The sequence below is a fragment of the Syzygium oleosum genome, unplaced genomic scaffold (genome assembly GCF_021117445.2).
Source record: "Syzygium oleosum isolate NSW1041296 unplaced genomic scaffold, Sole_v2.1 Sole_v2.32, whole genome shotgun sequence".
Classification (NCBI taxonomy): Eukaryota; Viridiplantae; Streptophyta; class Magnoliopsida; order Myrtales; family Myrtaceae; genus Syzygium; species Syzygium oleosum.
The window spans coordinates 2,156,555-2,174,281 of NW_026607516.1; the positions used below are offsets into that span (position 1 = coordinate 2,156,555).

The 17,727-nt window shown below is 40.7% G+C and overlaps 3 protein-coding genes across 7 annotated transcripts; 1 reads left to right on the forward strand and 2 right to left on the reverse strand.

Moving 5' to 3' along the window:
• Nucleotides 1–781: 781 nt before the first annotated feature.
• LOC130135427 (cell division protein FtsY homolog, chloroplastic) lies at nucleotides 782–5,154 on the forward strand. Of its 3 annotated transcripts, none has more exons than XM_056304649.1 (12): nucleotides 782–1,205; nucleotides 1,393–1,497; nucleotides 1,693–1,766; nucleotides 1,839–1,897; nucleotides 2,180–2,217; nucleotides 2,399–2,519; nucleotides 2,646–2,714; nucleotides 2,812–2,894; nucleotides 3,100–3,168; nucleotides 3,524–3,575; nucleotides 3,896–3,958; nucleotides 4,068–4,194. In XM_056304649.1, exons 1-11 carry the CDS (start codon nucleotides 855–857, stop codon nucleotides 3,931–3,933), a joined length of 1,059 nt encoding a protein of 352 aa, XP_056160624.1. In that variant the 5' UTR covers nucleotides 782–854; the 3' UTR covers nucleotides 3,934–3,958; nucleotides 4,068–4,194. The 3 variants fall into 3 exon arrangements, with proteins under 3 accessions (XP_056160624.1, XP_056160623.1, XP_056160622.1); XM_056304648.1 differs by lacking the exon at nucleotides 3,524–3,575 and adding an exon at nucleotides 4,924–5,154 and having other exon boundaries at nucleotides 783–1,205; nucleotides 3,100–3,150; XM_056304647.1 differs by lacking the exon at nucleotides 3,524–3,575 and adding an exon at nucleotides 4,924–5,154 and having other exon boundaries at nucleotides 786–1,205.
• A 3,242-nt stretch (nucleotides 5,155–8,396) lies between these two features.
• On the reverse strand, nucleotides 8,397–10,331 carry LOC130135393 (uncharacterized). The gene is made up of 3 exons (XM_056304406.1): nucleotides 10,029–10,331; nucleotides 9,120–9,266; nucleotides 8,397–8,980 (listed from the first exon to the last, which is right to left on the reverse strand). The coding sequence occupies exons 1-3, from the start codon at nucleotides 10,245–10,247 to the stop codon at nucleotides 8,837–8,839; spliced, it is 510 nt and encodes a 169-aa protein (XP_056160381.1). The 5' UTR covers nucleotides 10,248–10,331; the 3' UTR covers nucleotides 8,397–8,836.
• Nucleotides 10,332–11,534: 1,203 nt separating this feature from the next.
• On the reverse strand, nucleotides 11,535–16,381 carry LOC130135415 (transcription factor MYB3R-2). Of its 3 annotated transcripts, none has more exons than XM_056304594.1 (9): nucleotides 15,611–16,381; nucleotides 14,668–14,722; nucleotides 14,252–14,309; nucleotides 14,005–14,067; nucleotides 13,812–13,915; nucleotides 13,545–13,673; nucleotides 12,903–13,121; nucleotides 12,121–12,820; nucleotides 11,535–11,800 (listed from the first exon to the last, which is right to left on the reverse strand). In XM_056304594.1, exons 3-8 carry the CDS (start codon nucleotides 14,273–14,275, stop codon nucleotides 12,166–12,168), a joined length of 1,194 nt encoding a protein of 397 aa, XP_056160569.1. In that variant the 5' UTR covers nucleotides 14,276–14,309; nucleotides 14,668–14,722; nucleotides 15,611–16,381; the 3' UTR covers nucleotides 11,535–11,800; nucleotides 12,121–12,165. The 3 variants fall into 3 exon arrangements, with proteins under 3 accessions (XP_056160569.1, XP_056160568.1, XP_056160567.1); XM_056304593.1 differs by having other exon boundaries at nucleotides 13,812–13,911; nucleotides 13,999–14,067; XM_056304592.1 differs by having other exon boundaries at nucleotides 14,005–14,099.
• Between the last annotated feature and the right edge of the window lie 1,346 nt (nucleotides 16,382–17,727).

Genomic DNA, 17,727 nt, shown 5'->3' on the forward strand with positions numbered 1-17,727 from the left:
CCACAAAGGGGGGGTCTAAAAGGATCATTTAATGATTCTTAGACAGAAAACAAAACGATGAGAGATTTGTAGATATTGAGACGGAACCTAGTCATGTAAAAGGTACTGAAATGTAAATATAAACTAGAAGATAAAAGTGAATAACCGGTGTTCTTTGATTGATTAACGGTCATTTCTACAAACTACAATTCATGCATTTATACCTACTATTTATAGCTAACGACAGTTACAAAGAATTCAAACACATTTTAGGTGGCTCTTACAATTCAGCAACTCCTATCTACAACTGGTTACTCAACAATAACTGATGCAGTTACTCAACAATTAGATTTGCTCTGCTCCTTCACGATTGCCATCACCAGTCATTTATGGGATCTTTGGCTCTATTATTTGACAGTTGTGTCGATTTTCTCCATTACGGTGCCTCTCCGATGGTTGCTTCCGAGACCGTCGGCTCCCACACTTAGACGGTTAATCATTTCCACTCTATCGATGGTTAAGCCAATCGTGGCATTTTGGTCGGTTAAGTCAACCCCCATCTGTCGACACTTTACTCCAAGACTTAGCTATTTTCACATTGTATATGAATCTCCCTATGTTCTTGAAATACGATTAAAATCTAATTTTTCCAGGATCAATCTTGGTCAATATTGGTTGGATTTGAAGAGAGTAAGAAAGAGATTGTCTTAAAAAAAAAAAAAGAAGAAGGAGAAATCAAAGAGGATAAAAAGAACATTTTGCAGCTTATTTTGCCCAAACGACAGCGTATCACCTGCTCGGTTTATCCACACTTGTGCGTTGCGCGTATCATCGTCTTCGAACACGGAGCTGCGAGAGCAAGAAGAGAACCATCCATGGCTTCACCTTCGCCTTCGAGTCACCTCTCGCTCCTCTCCAAGCCTTCGCCGCCACCGCCGACGCCGCCGCCGCCACGGCCGCTTGGCCTCCGCTTCCAATTCCCGCCGAGCCGGTCCTCCGCCGCGCCCTCGCTCTCTCGACCGGCCGGTTCTAGGTTCAGGTGCTCGGCCAGCCAGACGGGCTTCTTCACTCGGCTCGGCCGGTTGATCAAGGAGAAGGCGAAGAGCGACGTCGAGAAGATAGTTTCTGGATTCTCGAAGACCAGAGAAAACCTCGCGGTCATCGATGAGCTCCTCCTTTACTGGAACCTCGCCGACACCGATCGCGTCCTCGATGAACTCGAAGAGGTCCTTTCCTTTTGATTCTCTGTAGAGTTCGAAGTCCGTTACGGAAGGATTGACTTCGTACAGCTTGGTTATGCGCTTCGTTGAAGTAGTGCGATTCCTTTGTTGTGCGTCGAAGTACTGTTGTTTCATGTATCGCTTATGGAGAGTGTTTTGTTCAGTATTCTTTACGTTTTGCTATTGGTTTCAGGCTCTGCTAGTGGCCGACTTTGGTCCGAAAATTACGATTAGGATTGTGGATAGATTGCGCGAGGATATATTGGCGGGAAAGCTTAAATCGGGAGCTGAGATAAAGGTAGCTCCGATTGAAACAATCGGTTGATTCTTTTGTGAGTGCTGTCATCAAGTTGGATTTTTTATAGTTTAATTGGCTCTTTCACGAGCTCCGTTTGTTCTTGGTAGTATATCGGATTCTTCTCTGAAACTTGGAATCTTGATTTATAAGTTGATTGACATCCAAATTGGCTCCTTGCGTGTTCCATTACCATAGGATGCGTTGAAGAAGAGTGTTTTGGAGTTGTTAACCAAAAAGGGGAGCAAAACCGAACTCCAACTTGGTTTCAGGTTTGATACTTCTTAAATGTTTGTTTCTCGCCACAATATATGCTGTTTATGTTCGTTATGTCTTATCATCAGGAAACCGGCTGTGGTAATGATTGTTGGTGTTAATGGAGGTGGGAAAACAACTTCTCTTGGTAAGTAGTGTGGTTCCTTGCTAGAATTTCAGTAGAAACCAGGAGGAAGTTGAATAAGATGTATCGAAATGGAAGTTTGTTTGCAAAAATTGGATGTAATTAACTATGACTTGTTCTGTCATGTGCATTCTTTATCATTCTGGTGCTTGTGATGCTATGTTCGTTTCTTCTACACTGGACTAACCTTGACCATTCTTTGCTTTCAAGAGATAAAATACATTAGCTTCTGCTGTTCTCATAAAAAATGAGAAAGTGCTGATGTCTTCGATTGCCTCCCTGCAGGAAAGCTGGCTCATAGACTAAAGAGAGAAGGAGCAAAGGTGATTGCCTCCCTGCACGAACATTTCTCTGAGATGCTCGAACCTTATGTCTTAGATTAAAAGTTTAGTGTAATTTATCTATCAAGGAGTACATCATTCACGTACAACATTCTAGATGAGCTGTGCTGTAGATTTCTTTCATATTTCATCTGCACCACCTGATGATGGGACATTGGCTTAGGTACTAATGGCGGCAGGTGACACCTTCAGAGCAGCTGCTAGTGATCAGCTTGAAATTTGGGCTGAGAGGACTGGGTGTGAGATTGTAGTGGCCGAAGGAGAGAAGCCTAAAGCATCATCAGGTAGACGATTGGAGTGAAAGAGTCGAATGTAGTTTTATTTGCATCTCCAGTGGAATTATTCTCTCTTATATGGTTTAAACTTGTTTGATGATGCTGACTATGATCTTAGAAGTTCTTCCTGAATAGTGCTCTCCCTGGCTGTGAAAAGAGGGAAAGAACAAGGATTTGATGTTGTCTTATGTGACACTTCCGGACGTAAGCACAATCACTTCTTTGCCTTTTTTTGGAACAGTCTCTTGTGTAGCTTATATCTGGCATAATTTGAGGAGAGATGCCTGCTTTACATGTTCAGGTCTGCACACTAACTACAGCTTGATGGAAGAGCTGATCGCATGTAAGAAAGCTGTTGCCAAAGTGGTTCCCGGTGCACCAAATGTATAATTCATCTTTTCATGTCACGAGCAAACCTTATTATATATGGAATCTCTTCATTTTGTCTATTCCAAGTTTCTTTATCCATCTGCCACTTTTCTAAAAGCGAAAAGAATGAACTTTTCCAATATTTTGGACCTAACAATGGCACTTGTTGTGGTTATTTGTAATTGACTAATTTCTGAAGACCTTGTTTCAAATTTCACAGGAACTTTTATTGGTTCTGGATGGGACAACAGGATTGAATATGCTTCCACAGGCGAGAGAATTCAATGAAGTAATATCACGTTTTCATCTTTGAATTTAATAATACCTATACTTGTTTCTCACTTAAATGTACTGGCAGTGGTGGATTAGACTCAAAGTTACGCAATTAACAGAAACAGAATGGGAGAAATGTCTTTTAACCATCACAGTTTTTCTCCAGTTCAAACTAATAACTTTTATCTCTGAAAGATCTGTTTTCTCCCTCACATGACATGTGAGGGAGAAATAGATGAGGGACATAACATGGAAGAAGTGTCTTCAAAGCCCTTAATTGTATATCATGTTTTAATGAATTGAAAGTTTCTAAGAAAGTTTCAAAGTGAGGAACCATAGAAATTATTAGGATATCTTGTTGATTGTCACAGGTCAGCGTTAAGTTTTGGTCACTTTTTGAGGGCCTGTTGGTGGTGATGGATGGTAGGTGGTGAGGAAATGCTTGGTGATAATCAAAGGGTCTTTTCATCTACTCCTGCTCTTGCTTGTATTATCTTTTAATATAGTGGAGTGCTGAAAGTCAAGAGCCCCGTTTAGATATAGAGTTTTCTGTAGAATTCTGAGATATAGTGTGTTATTTGTTTGGTTCTGTTAGAGATTTAGACTGCTAAGCGTAGATCCGGAGATTCCCAAATAGGTCAATAGCGATCCCATTTCAAAATCCTGGCTTGTCCCTTTGATCGTTGCTTGTGTAACAGTCAACATCTGGCAGTATTAATGACTTTGATCCTGAACTTTTGCAGGTGGTTGGTGTGACAGGTTTCATTTTGACAAAACTTGATGGTTCTGCAAGAGGTGGCTGTGTGGTAGGTATCAACTTTTGAATGCTTTTTGCGATGGATTCACCCTGTCTGGCTTTTACCTCTTCGAATAGAAATGCCATAGTTTTTAGCATGAGAATCACTCTGTTTTCAGGTCAGTGTGGTTGATGAGCTGGGCATCCCTGTAAAGTTTGTGGGTGTCGGTGAAGGAGTTGAAGATCTCCAACCCTTTGATGCCGACGCTTTTGTTGATGCAATATTTGCATGAGGTTTTAATGTTGGTGAGTAATTATCAGACAAGGGCTACCCGTACTTCCAATGTTTGACTAGAGCCGTGCAATGCTAGGTTCTTCTCTACCAATTCCTTTGAACTGGGGCCATCATCTTTACATTGATTCTTGTTTCAAAATGATGTATACCGGTTTCATACTTTATTTCACATCCAGAGCCTGACTTTCTATCGTCAGAAAAATTCCCAATTGAATTAGCCACTGTCACTAGCTAATCCAGTCGTTGTTGCCAGCTCCCATGTCTGTCTTAGGCAAGCTTTTCTTTTAGCATTTGAAAGTTGCATCTTGCTATACTATGCTTCTACTCGTCATTCTTTTTTGGTCAATCGAGAAAGTATTTCAGGTCAATACCTTCTCTCTACTCCCGTCAGGCTAAAGAGAACCATTTGGTTGTTTGCTTGATCACCTATAATATCACATAGAATAGCCGCTTTTTCATTTGGTGGTGTTGGTAGTAGTGGTAGAAACAGCTGTATGGCGCTTTTTTATATGAAGGAATTGCAAATGGTCAATTTGAGGCAACAGATGGGTCCGTGAAAAGAAACAGATAGGTCATTGATCACGGTTGACCCCTCTTCCATCTTTTCTAAGCAAATCTCTCTCAGAAAATTCTCAATAGCTTCTTATATTACAGGTAGCCTTCTCTCGTCTTATATCGCTAGAATTTGTTGAAGCTCATGTCGCTTCCTTTTCTCTTGCTCACTACTGCGGTAACTTCAGATGGTTCAAGCTGAGCATGGGACTTTATCAATTTCTCTGGCCAAACAAGGGACTCTATCGACAAGATTCACAGGAAATGCAACTGAGATTCTACCGATAGAATGTGAAAAGACTTCCTTCCCTGGGGTCGAGGAATTGCTTATGGCCTATGCGCGTTGAAGACCAGAGCCCTGCTTCTGGAGTTGGAAAGGTGAATAACGGTTTACAAACAATGAATCATTGCTTTCCCTCGCATTTTGGTAGATTTCTTCAAACATCTTTTTGTAGGGGTTCGACGTAGGGTTCCACAGTTGTTAAAATGCAGCGGAATATATTTGTAAACCGAAACCCTAGAACCCTAGACAGTATCCATGTGTATATTGAAATACACTTTTATCGGTCTGCGAATCCATCATTGGCACATAGCTAATTACTCTGCTATTCCCCTACGTGGGACAATCCATTTTAACTCGTTTTTCTAGTTTTCAGATTGTCATATTATCTCCTCTTGCCGTCGTGTTTATGCAAGCTATTTCTGGCCCTTTATATCGAATATAGACCATCAGTATTTGTAATCAGCGATTTCTCGCTGGAGGAGGAACAATAGTATATCATTTAAGATGCGAGATGAAGATCCTTTTGATTTGTGCTATTTCTTCAATCATTAACTCGGAAAAGCAGTCGGTTTTGATTCAAATTAATTATTTTAACTAATTCTTTTTACGTATATTGCAAGCAAAAGTGCAATATGAACTAGCAAGAAGAGTGCAATAGCAATAAATCGAGAATATTTTACTTCTATAATTGCATTGTTCCATTTGCCAATAACTCGGGATTGAATCCGGGGAAAGTGCCAAAACAGTTCTAAACCTTTTGCATTTGTGTCAATTTAGTCCTAAACCTTTTTTTGGTGCCAATTCAATCTTAAACCTTTTGCATTGGTGCCAATTCAGTCCTAAACCTTTTGTATTGGTGTCAATTCAGTCCTAAACCTTTTTGTCTTTATATCAATTCAGTCCTTTCGGTCAATTTTTGCCAGATTTTGCTGACATGGACGCCGGCCGCCGATCACCGGTGCTGACGTGGACAACTTTTAATAATATTTTAAATTTTTTTTGAATTTTTTTTTCCCTCCCCTCCTTCCTTCCTCCAGTCGGTCACCGGACCGCCGATCGGCCTCGCTGGCCATTGGCACAACCTCGCCAGCGATGCCGAAGGCGAGCCTCGCCATAGCTGGGCAAGGCTGGACCTATCCAGATCGTGCCTTGCCCAATCGCCGGCGAGGTCGACCTTGCCGGCCCTTGGTGAGGCTTGCCTTCGCCAGCGAAGGCGAGCCTCGCCATGGCTGGACAAGGCTAGACCTTGCCGGATCTGGCGAGGTCGTGCGTCGCCCAGCGACCGGCGAGGCTCGACCTCGCCAGATCCGTCGAGGTCGGGCCTCGCCCAGCCGCCGGCGAGGCTCGAGCCCTCGCCAGAGGCCTTCGAGGCCGCTGGGCGAGGCACAACCTTGCCAGATCCAGCAAGGTCGTGCCTCGCCCAGCCATGGCGAGGCTCGCCTTCGCCGTCCCTAGCGAGGGCGAGCCTCACCAGCCTCTAGCCGATCGCTGGACCGGAGGAAGGAAGGAGGGAAAAAAAAAGAATAAATAAATATTCAAAAAAATATTAAAATATTTTAAAAAGTTGTCCACGTTAGCGCCGGTGACCAGCCAGCGTCCATGTCAGCAAAATATGGCCAGAAGGACTGAATTGGCACAAAGACAAAAAGGTTTAGGACAGAATTGGCACAAATGCAAAAGGTTTAAGACTGAATTAGCACCAAAAAAAGATTTAGGACTAAATTGGCACCAATGCAAAAGGTTTAGGACTGACTTGGCACAAAAAAAAGGTTTGGAACTAAATTGGCACCAATACAAAAGGTTTAGGAATTTTTTTATACTTTTCCCGATTGAATCCCATAGGGATGATAAAGTGGGTTTTCCTTCCACCTTTCAAGAAAGATGAGTTTCAATTGTTCGCTTTCTCTCTGCAAAACCTATTATACCTATCAAATGTATTTCATTGAGATCTAATCAAATCACGATGTGATTTTCTTGTTCATAAATGGGTCTTTTTTTCAATTTGTTTAGGTTTATGCCCAACTCTGAGTAAAAGGAAATCCATCCCATCTCTTTTGGCACATATAGGACAGATGATGCTGATATTATTGCTCCGTTTATTTTGCAAAAAATGATTGATTTAAAATCGTAAGTGATTTCATTGACTATTCTAATTTGATTATATGAATTTGAATAACCTCATAAAAAAAAAGATATAATTTCACTTGATCTTGTTTCACGCTCCGGCTTTTTGATAATTCAATTCTTTTTCCGGCAAAACAAAGGATATGATGATCAGGGGAGAGGATAAGCAAATCCCATACGACAATAAATTTGACAAGGTGCGCCATACGTCAACTCAAGAGGCATACTCCTCTCCATAACATCAAAAGGGTACTCTTGGAACAAGCTAAGCATACTTCACATTTTTGCACAAGCTAACGGAGAATACTCTTGTTTAATGCTAAGCACAAACTACATATTGAAATATCCACTTACGGTTTCCTGCACGTAGCGTAAATCAATCTAATAAACCAATCTTGATTTGCATAATCTCATGCAACAAACCACTTTCATTAAAATTTCCCTAGAATCGCATACTTGAGGATGGATAATTCTCAGCATAATCCGTCAAGAAAGGATCAATTGTTGGCAAAATCCCTAAAATTTCCAATTCTCTGACAAAGGGAAAGTAATCAGCACTAACAAATCTCTCAGAACTTCACTACTCATTTACGCCGTTCAGAGCTAACTTACACATACAACAGCCAATAAAGCCAAACTATCAAAAAGTGAAACTGAAAGGTCGATGCCGAGAAATGCGGTTGGGATTCAGAATTGTCTTAATGCCATCAATAGTAATAGTTTTAGGTGGAGGAGCAGTGCGATCAACATGAATTGCACATCAAATATCTCTAAAATATGATAAGAAAGGTTAGATCAAGTCAAATAATTGCCCATATCAAGTATTGATGGACATAATCAGTGATGTGAATAGCAGAGGGATTAAAACTAGAAGTAGACTAGAAGATTATTGAGCCATAAGAACTGAAACCACAGACAAGCTGCACTGCCTGAAGGATTTACATGGCGAGGGCCGATGAATAAATCTTAAATGAAGACACAGCTCCAGGACCATTAGATGCTCTGATACCACGACAGTGAAAATATTCTATTGCCTTGCACACCACATTAATCTTATTTGTGTGTGTGTGTGTGTGTGTGTGTGTGTGTGTGCACACACAGCAATAATAACATGGAAAGTATATCCTCACTCTTGCAAGCTTTACAAGAAACAAATGGCATCTCGAGATACTCCTCTAACAGAAACAATATGGTTTACTTTCTACATTACTTGTTCCCAAGTACAAAGATTAAGGGGGCAAAGCAAACTAAAAATCCAATAATAACGCTTTTACTCCAATCATCATCCACATTGTACGATCATGCAGTGATACATCTGAGAAACCTCTTCCAAATTATTATTTAAATCAATAATGATGGTCCTGGTCATTCATGAAGTTCTATGAACCTGAATTTATTTTTCATCAGAAGAGGTTGACACATCTAACCACATGCAATGCATCTTCCTAGGATGGTTCTACACTCTCAAGTGCATCAATGCTATTCAAGCAAAATATTGCAGAGTCCATCAGACATGTCCGCTAGAAAAATACACAAATTAACCTGTAATGTCAAATGGCAGGGCATATACCAGAATATGGCACTAGCAGAGTAGTAAATTATTGACATACCACAATGGCATACCATTGATGCTTGATGCAGCAGCAGGATTATTATCAATATTCCATTTTTTGCCTGTAATTTGCTACAGATTCTCACAACTTGGCAAGGGGCATATTAAAAAATGTGGCTCGAGTAGTGAAGGCAAGCTTTTCAGACTTTATCAATTTGAAATTGACCTCAACTACAGTCACATTTCTTCCAGTCCTCACCACTGAAGCATCAATGACCAACTCGGACTACACAAAAAAGACAAGTTGCAAGTCCTATAAGCATCAATTTCATAAACTCGTCCGCAGTCAATAGTGGAGAAATTCAAAGTTGCAGATTAGTATCAAAAGGCGATCGAAAATCACCAACGAGGGAAAAGAAACATACATTTTGAGGGGCGGACGAGAGGTAAGAAATGCTCAATTCGCCAAGAAACAGTTCTTTATCCTCACGCATGACTGTTCTAGCGCAGCCAATTGCCACTCTCTCTGCAAGGGCAGCAACCGATCCCCCGTGCAGTCCACCATACGTGTTCTGCAACAAAAACCATGAGAACCAACGAAGTTGTTGAAAGGAGAGGGAAGGACTGAAATAGCGAACCACCGATGCATTTGGAAAATATAAGAGATTCATAGCCCCAGCTAATAGATTTACCCATGCTCTGCGATCACTTAAGCTAGTAGCTTCTTTTCAGTCGCAGAGCAAAATGAGGAATCATAGCATTAGCTAGTGTCGAACTCGGTGGAACCATTCTCATTCCATCTAAAATGAACTTGTGCTTAGTATCTATTATTTCGATACTGCACCTCTGCCATAGACTAGCATTTCTGCCCAGGCTAAAAGCGCCGAATTGGTTTTAGATAGTCACACTGTGACACAGGAGATTCGGACACAGAACCACGTCAAAGTTATTCGAAATCTAACTAAGGCCGGTCATGCCTCTATATCAACAGCGTTAAATTACAGTTCATTTCCACAAGAGAAATGAAAAATCAATGAAGCAGAACAGGCAATATAGCAAGCAACCAAACAAGTCCAGTTCATCGGAGACACAAAACTTCGGCTCTAGAACAGTAGAGAAAGCCATCTCCTTTCCAATTGTGGAGCAAAACGAAATCTCATAACCTCCCGTGCCAGCAATTTCAACATACGTATCCGATAAAACTCGCAATGCTCGAATCATCTAACCAGGCAACAACGCATAACGAAGCCGAGCCAATCACAACAATCGACGCGCAATCCGAGCAGAATCCAATCGTTACGACGACCGAAGAGAGTAAGGCGAAAGGAGAGTACCAGGAGAGGAGGTCCGACGGAGAGGAGGCACGAGACCTTGCCCCGCTGGACTCGATCGGCTCTGAGGGAGCTGCAGAGGAGGTCGGAGTAGCCGTCGGCAGCCGCGTACGGCGGCGGGATGGTATCGGAGGCGCCGGTCCTCTCGAAGAAGGCGAGCATCGCGTCCACGTGCTCGCGAGGGACGTCCGGCGAGATCTTCGCCGGAGCCTCGGTCGCCATTGTTGAGAAATGAAAGAGAGAACGACGGCCTGCGTATACAAATGGAACGCGAAGAGCTTTGCGGTCTCCCCCTTCTTTTTTGGTCGGAGCTTTTTTATGAAACGACCGTCATAAATAGTTGCACGTGCCGCCCGATTTTGTGAATTAATTTTTGCTGAATAATCTTCTATCTTCCGGTTCTAATTAGGGTAAATGAAACGAATGATATGTGCGCTTATCCGGTCCCTGAATTTTGAATTTATTTAATATGATGTCTGAACTTTTGGTACATGTTCAATTCAGTCCTCAAACTGTACAAAGATATTCGATGTTGTCCCTAAACTTAAATTAATGAAAGGACAATATTGAACATTTTCATACAGTCCTCCAGGGACCATTTTGAATAAATTAAAAGTTCAAGGATCATATTGCACATTGAGTTAAAGTTCATGGACCACATTGAACAAATTTAAAGTTCATGAACCGCATTATATAATTAGTCAAAATTTAGAGATCATTTGTGTCATTATCCTTTCTAATTAATTGTGGCACTGTGGAAAAGAATTTTTGAAAATTTTAGAAAAGGGGAAATTCCTCGACAAGGTGAATGTCATTAGTTAAAATGACTATGAAAAGAAAATGCAAAGAAATAGAAAGAGTTATCATCATATGTGCTAATCAAATAATGTAAAACTGCGTATAGAGAATCATCTAAAAGAACTCAAAAAATTCTTGATCCACAAATTAGTCCCTTCCAACTCCCTCAGTGGTCGAGCCGATGATGTTTCTCATAACGGGGTTGATTATCGGAACGATGCCGGCGACCGGCGATGATGGAAACCGTCGCCGGAGCCAAGCCAACTTGCACAACGCCGATTTCCAAGGCCGCCAAAATCATCTAGACGATTAGCATGAGAGTCAAAGAATGTTTTATCCTATAACAAAATAATAGAACAACGCCATGTTTGCAAGGCTCGCGCTTTGGACCACCTTTCTGATTCCCACTCGAAAATAAATTGGCTGTTCATCATTTAACAAAACATGGGACCTAAACATGTCCTTAAAAGACTTTATCCTGGGATCCTCAAGATGTAAAGCAACAAGAGAGTATTCCCACTCTTCCAGGAAACAAAAAGATTTGGAGGGAGCGCAAAGCGTGCAAGCAATAGCACGTTAGAACAAGGAAGAGCCCGCCGTCACTGTACAACAAACTGATAGGCCTCGGAGGCCCTGTAGGTAATAAAAAAGAACAACCAAAAGGGATCCAACAACCATGACAGCGATGTGAATGTTAGTGCACAAAATCAGTAACAAATTTCAAGCATCATCGGAACAAATGTCAAAATCCAGATACAAATATCTTTATGCATGCTAGTAAACACTTGCATTTCTGCACAAGATGGGGCGCAAGAAACCCATAAATTATCCGATTTATTCCCAAAAATAAGCGCTCAACACCCATAATCGCAAAAGCAGCAGTCAATCCATTGGCAGCATGTATAGTCCAGACCAGAGAGACTGTGACCTGTGAGGGTTGAACCAAATAATTTTGCTGTACTGTCGATAAAACGAATCTGCAAGAGAGGAGAAAATTGAGTAGGTAAATACAAAATCATTAAGCAGCCACCTATATGGCGTGAACTCATTAACAGGCAAGATACGTATGAGATTATGCATGGAAATTATTCCACAAAACATGCGTGAATCCATTAGGACAAAATACAATCAGCTTAAGTTTTCTTTCCGTAAAGCGTATATGATCTCCCGTGACATATCAAAATTAATGCACAGATCATGTGATAACCACAGAAGCTAGGCACTCCTGTACTCTCTTATGCATACAGCTAAAGTGCAATATCAGATAAAAGGAATTACATTGTCATAGATCACTTACCCTATACAGAATTTACAGGGTCCGCCAATCAAGATATGGGTTTCATCAGCTACCAGGGGCAGTGGCTTCAGCAGCAGCATCAAATGCATTCTTTAGGTTCTTTCCAACCGAATCTATAGCCGAAGTTCCAAGCTTCCGAGACTTTGGAGGAGACGGGAAAAGTTGCTTAGGAATGTTCTGTTCAGTGCTGTTTGCAACATCAGTATCACAAACCAATTGGCACATGTTGTTAAAACCGTCCTTGTTTTCGCCAATGGCCGAGGTGCTGACTGTCTCGCTCGCGTGTTCTCTGACGTTCGTTGATTGAACTTTCCGCTTCCTTATAATAGATGGGATGTTTTTGAAACTCTTTGCCGCACTCTTTAATTCGGAAATGCAGCTTTCAAAAGACAATTCTTGAACTTGTCTTGGAGGATCGGAAATGCAGCTTTTCAAAGATAATTCTTGGGCTTGTCTTGGTGGAGTCCATGAGAAATATGGACCCGTCGTGATTCCAACATGACCACTCGGAAAACTCCAAGAAGTCGAACATTTATTGCGATCTAGGATTTTACAATGTTTCATGCTGCGGTCCGGAGACTGGAAATTGTTGGGAGGAGTTTTAGAGATGGACAGAAAAACTCCTGTAATTGTGTGCACGGGATTACTAGAGTTGCGCTGCTCATGGGAATATGACAACTTTGCAAGATCCACGGAAGATCTGTTTAACACATCATTGACCCATAGTCGATTAACATTATCTGGAGGTTCCAAGTAAATATATGATCAATAAACTCTTTTACCTTTTGCCAGTTGATGCATGCGTACCGATGCCTCTCTTTTCGGGCACTTCTCTAAATGGAAGATGCAGAACATCGATTCCTTGATTTCTGGGAGATTTGCAAGTTTCGTCTACTGTAGAATTTAAATCAATCTGTTTTCCCATGTGCTGATTTCTGAGTTGATGTTCAACTCTCTTTCTCAATGAACAGTTCCAGTGATTTTTTATCATATTTTCAGTCCTGCAATTAGGCAAACAGAAAGACACTTAAGTGAACAAATCATACAGGGAATAAAATGCCAAATATTTGTGAGTATGGGCTTTAATATACCATGCGAAGGATATGAACCTCACTAACAGCAAAAATGAGGTTCTTCACCATCCAACAAAGGTGCAGCAGTCAAATAAGCAGAAAATGTGACTGATCTCATGCCGATTCGGACCAATCACTAGAACAAAATCGCAATTATTTCTAGCTTATGAAGAGCAGTTGTCTACTAGGTTAGTTGCTTTGAAAGAAGCTTACTGGCTATTTAATTGGCCTTATTCGAATTATTCATTAGAAATCAAAGAAATGCCTAATCTAGAAGTTGAAAGTAATTTCGCCGTCTCTTGGTTTTCTACGCCTTAGTATCATCATCACGTAAAGGCTTTGAAGCCATACCTTCCTTTTAGTAACTTGGCTATTTCAGCCCACTTGTTGCCATACACCTTGTGAGCCTCAATAAGTGTCAGTTCCTCTTCTTTGGTCCATGCAGTTCTCCTGATATCAGGCTTTAGATGGTTATGCCACCTGAGAGAGCGATTTTATTTAGCTCACAAAAGAACTAAGTTTAGCTAAAGGAATCATGTGAAGTTCTTAAGAATGAGGCCATAAATTGAACATAAAAAAGTTTGTACTTCTGAAGAGTTAGCCATAGTTGTCGAATACCTTTCTCTACATTGCTTGCCTATGCGACCGGGCAAATGTTTCGCAATTTCAGACCAATTACTTGCGCCCTTCTTTGAAACAAGTGCAACAATAAGATCATCTTCCTGTCAATAGCAAAAGATCAATCTTTGAGAATCTCTATGAAATTGAGGGGGAAACTGTATCCTAAATGAAGAGATATTTCTACTCGCACCTTCTTGCTCCAAGGTCCTTTTACAAGATCGGGATCGAGGACCTTCTTCCAGCGATGTAGGCACTGAACATCATTGCGATTCGGTACCCTTTCAGCTATGGTGGATACATTTCATTAAATGCTCAGTGCAAGAGAGAGAATATAACGGGGACAAAGATTTTGACTTGTGACCAATCATTAAGAATACAGAGGGGCAAAAGAAGAGTGCTTCGGAAATCACTAAACAGAAATGAGAAGATTAGCTTACCGATCTTTTTCCAACTCTTGCCATTGTATTCCTGGACAGCAGCTATTAAAACTTTGTCCTGCAGATAAGAGAAAAGACATGCCAATCTGTTAAGGATGCAATTTGTCGAATCCACCATCAACATGAGAGATGAAGTTTCAACATGACACTGACAAGACACCATCAATTCGAGCCTTCTCTTTTTCATCAGTTCACTATGGGGCCAGCAAAAGATACAGAGAGAAGAAAAATTAAGAAGCATGTGACACTAAAAAGATTGCTTTACCATCAAAGTTCAAATTTGCATTGCCATTTCTGCGCTTAAGAATCTAAGTGATTCTTGCCGAGAGGAGACCAATCAATTTATTATGCATCCCCATATGCAATAAAGAAGCCACCCAAAGAACAAAAGAACAAGGTAATATCTAACTACTAACCTCCTCCTCTGTCCAGCCTCCTATTGTCGATCGCCTTCTGGGTCCCGTTTCCCTCCTAAAGATAGAGAATCGACCAAGCAATTAATGTTGAATGATTCGTATAACATGCTAAGAATTGTGTTGAGCATAATCGATAGTTGTCATCCATGTTGAATGTAAGACAAAATTTTCGACTCGGGATGCAAAAGGATGAGGTCTAATAAAACAAGTCCACTTTCCTTAACTGTTCTTTCATATGTTTCTCCTCCTAAACTAATAGAAACAATAACAAAAATCGGGCAGAGACGAAAAAGTGTTTGCTTGGACAATAAGTCATGTCATATTATCTTGAGCTTGGACCAAAAAATTGTGATATCATCATGTACAATTTGGAATTAAAAGCATAGGCAGTGTATATTTCTCTCCAATATCACCATGGCTAAGCCTAAAACAATTTTAAGCAAAGTGATTTAAAGCACTGCTCACAAGGAATATATACAAAACATAAATGCTAGCAAATCCTATCTCGTCTATCATTCGTCCTGCCCTCGAAACCAAACAGTGCGAACAGTAGAGCTAAAAGCAGTTACAATGGTTGATCATTCAAAGGAAAAATGGCAATCACGAATTCTAGCCCGACATAGAAGGAATTGGTATTGAATTTTGTCTCTAGCATAGAAAAGAAGATCATATAACGCAAAAAAACTCGATTATCCGCACCATTAGAACATACCATTCTAGAAAACCAATCTGATCAGCATTCCAAAAATCTCATTTAACCGAATTTCGGGCGCAACAAAAAGGCGGAGCTAACTAAACAAGCACGCTGAGACACGACCGAAAACCAACCGTCTAACTTCGAATTCGCATATTACATCCATCCCCGATATTCGCATGCAAATGTTCATCTCATGATGCTGGAATTCTAAATTTCTGAGAGCGGGGGAGAAACAGAGCTGCTAACCGCGGGAGAGCGACGGAATCGAGAATTCCGCGGACGCAGCTAATGTCGGGGCCGCACTCCTTGATCTCCACCATGATCATTACTCATTAGCTGCAGGCCATCCCCATCATCTCATACCCAACAACGACACGATCATAAAAATAAAAAATAAAAAAAATAAACGATGTTGTCGGGGAATTAAAAAGGAACTCCAGACCCACAACTCTTCCGATCTCAAAACAAAACAAAAAAAACAAAAAACTTTAAGCGAGAGACGGAGCAGAACTGAATGAAGCAAGCAGCAGCAGCAGCGTCGTTAATAATGCCGACCCAATAACTCACACTCCAGCGCCACCCTCACCCTTCGCGGGGGGAGATTAAAAATCGGATCTTTATCGTCCATCAATGCGGAGCTCAGCGGCAAGCCATCGCCAGCCCCCCGAAACTTTATGAAGAGAACAGGAGGAGGAGGAGGGAGGAGAGGGGCAAAATCAACGGATACGTTAGGAGTGCATGGAAGGGGAGAGAGAGAGAGAGGGAGGGAGAGAGTTACTGCAAATTTCCTCTGAAGGGGAAGCGTTTAATCAATTCAGCCGCTTTTCTACAGGGAAAGGCAGCGAGAATGGCGTAACGGTTCCACAGAGAGAGAGAGAGAGATGGGAGATGGTGGGAGTGGAGGAAGTGAGCAGAGCGGTTGACGCGAAGGGTCAGGCTTCTGCTTCTTCTTCTATGTTGAAGGAGAAGAAGGAGAGAGAGAGAGAGAGTTAGCGGGAACTGAAGCTGAAGGAGAGTTTGTGAGGGGGGTTGAAAATAAAATATACAAATATATATATATTTACCGCCCTTTCTTCAAGAAAATTTAATAATAATTCAAAAATAATTGGCCGATTCTCTGAAAAAGCATCTCGAACTTTAGGTCCAATTTCAATTCCTTATCTCGAAAAAGGTTGTCGACTTTCATCCCAAGTTCGGCTTCTTCGAGATTATCAACATCGGGAAGATGTTTGTGTTCCAGACGAAGGCCGGGGGGGTTGCTGATGAAAACTCGAGTTAATGAACGCCGTGATGTTGATGATTTCAAAGAAATCAGCAGCGATTATTGGCCATGTGGGTCAATTTGAGATTAAAGTGAAATTTGGGGATATTTTATAGATAAAAAAAATTTGGTGCAGAATTGAATTGAACATAAACTTGAGATTTTTTTTTTAAGGAAATTGGGCCCAAAAATAAAATACCGAGAGTGATGAAACGACAGCAGCCTTTGAGTTGCATCTCGTTTTGGTTCTAAGAAATTACTAGTTCCAAGATTAATTTTCTAATTATGTCGCGTGTTATCTAACAAATTACTCGGTTTGGATTGTTTTGAGGGTGGATCTCAGCATTTGTACGGATAAAAGGGGAAAAGGTGTGATTTGAATTAGCTCGAGATATAGATTTAGATTATTATAGGATTACGATAATTATTCAAATTAAGAACTCGTGAGATACTTATGCGATATCATTTGTAATCTTTTCAAAAATTAATTATCTCTATCGTTCAGTAATGCACTATCATTACTCAATCTATAGCATGCGATGGGCTTATTACGGAGTTCTTGCGTGAAAAGTCTGATATTAAATAAATTCTTTTTTGGTTTTGCATTTTGGAATAGAAAGATGCATGTGGAAAACAGTTATCTACAACTTAAATTTTTCTGCATGTTCGAGTAGTTTCGTTATCTTTCGTTCCGCGAGAGATAATGAGCGGCGAAGATATCGCACGATGGATCGTAGATTTATGTTCTTACCCAACAGCAGAGGATTAACCTTCACCGTGGGTTTGAAATATAGTTCTATAGTACAAAATATCGACCTTAGAATCCCTAAAACTTATTCTAAATCAAGTCAACTTTTGATACTTAGACTCCGTTTATTTCGCAAAAAATGAATGATTTGAAAGACGTTTTTTCTAAAACAATCGCTTGTATCTTTTATGAAAAATGACCAAAAGAAAAATATTTTCATCATTCACGAAAATGTTTAGACATGAATTATTATAGATAATAAAAATATTTTCCATTAACTAATTATTTCAAACGATACAAGCGATCGTTTTTTTAGAAATTTGGATGATAAGAGAAACAAACGGAGTCTTAGAG

Coding starts and splice junctions, on each gene's coding strand:
- LOC130135427 (XM_056304647.1), top strand. CDS start 855: ATGGCTTCACCTTCGCCTTCGAGTCACCTCTCGCTCCTCTCCAAGCCT. Junction 1,206..1,392: donor TCCTCGATGAACTCGAAGAG/GTCCTTTCCTTT, acceptor TATTGGTTTCAG/GCTCTGCTAGTGGCCGACTT. Junction 3,959..4,067: donor CTGCAAGAGGTGGCTGTGTG/GTAGGTATCAAC, acceptor CTCTGTTTTCAG/GTCAGTGTGGTTGATGAGCT.
- LOC130135393 (XM_056304406.1), bottom strand. CDS start 10,247: ATGGCGACCGAGGCTCCGGCGAAGATCTCGCCGGACGTCCCTCGCGAG. Junction 9,267..10,028: donor CCGTCGGACCTCCTCTCCTG/GTACTCTCCTTT, acceptor TTTTTGTTGCAG/AACACGTATGGTGGACTGCA. Junction 8,981..9,119: donor TCTCGTCCGCCCCTCAAAAT/GTATGTTTCTTT, acceptor TTTTTTGTGTAG/TCCGAGTTGGTCATTGATGC.
- LOC130135415 (XM_056304592.1), bottom strand. CDS start 15,690: ATGATCATGGTGGAGATCAAGGAGTGCGGCCCCGACATTAGCTGCGTC. Junction 14,310..14,667: donor GAGGCTGGACAGAGGAGGAG/GTTAGTAGTTAG, acceptor TCTTATCTGCAG/GACAAAGTTTTAATAGCTGC. Junction 14,100..14,251: donor CAAGAGTTGGAAAAAGATCG/GTAAGCTAATCT, acceptor TATCCACCATAG/CTGAAAGGGTACCGAATCGC.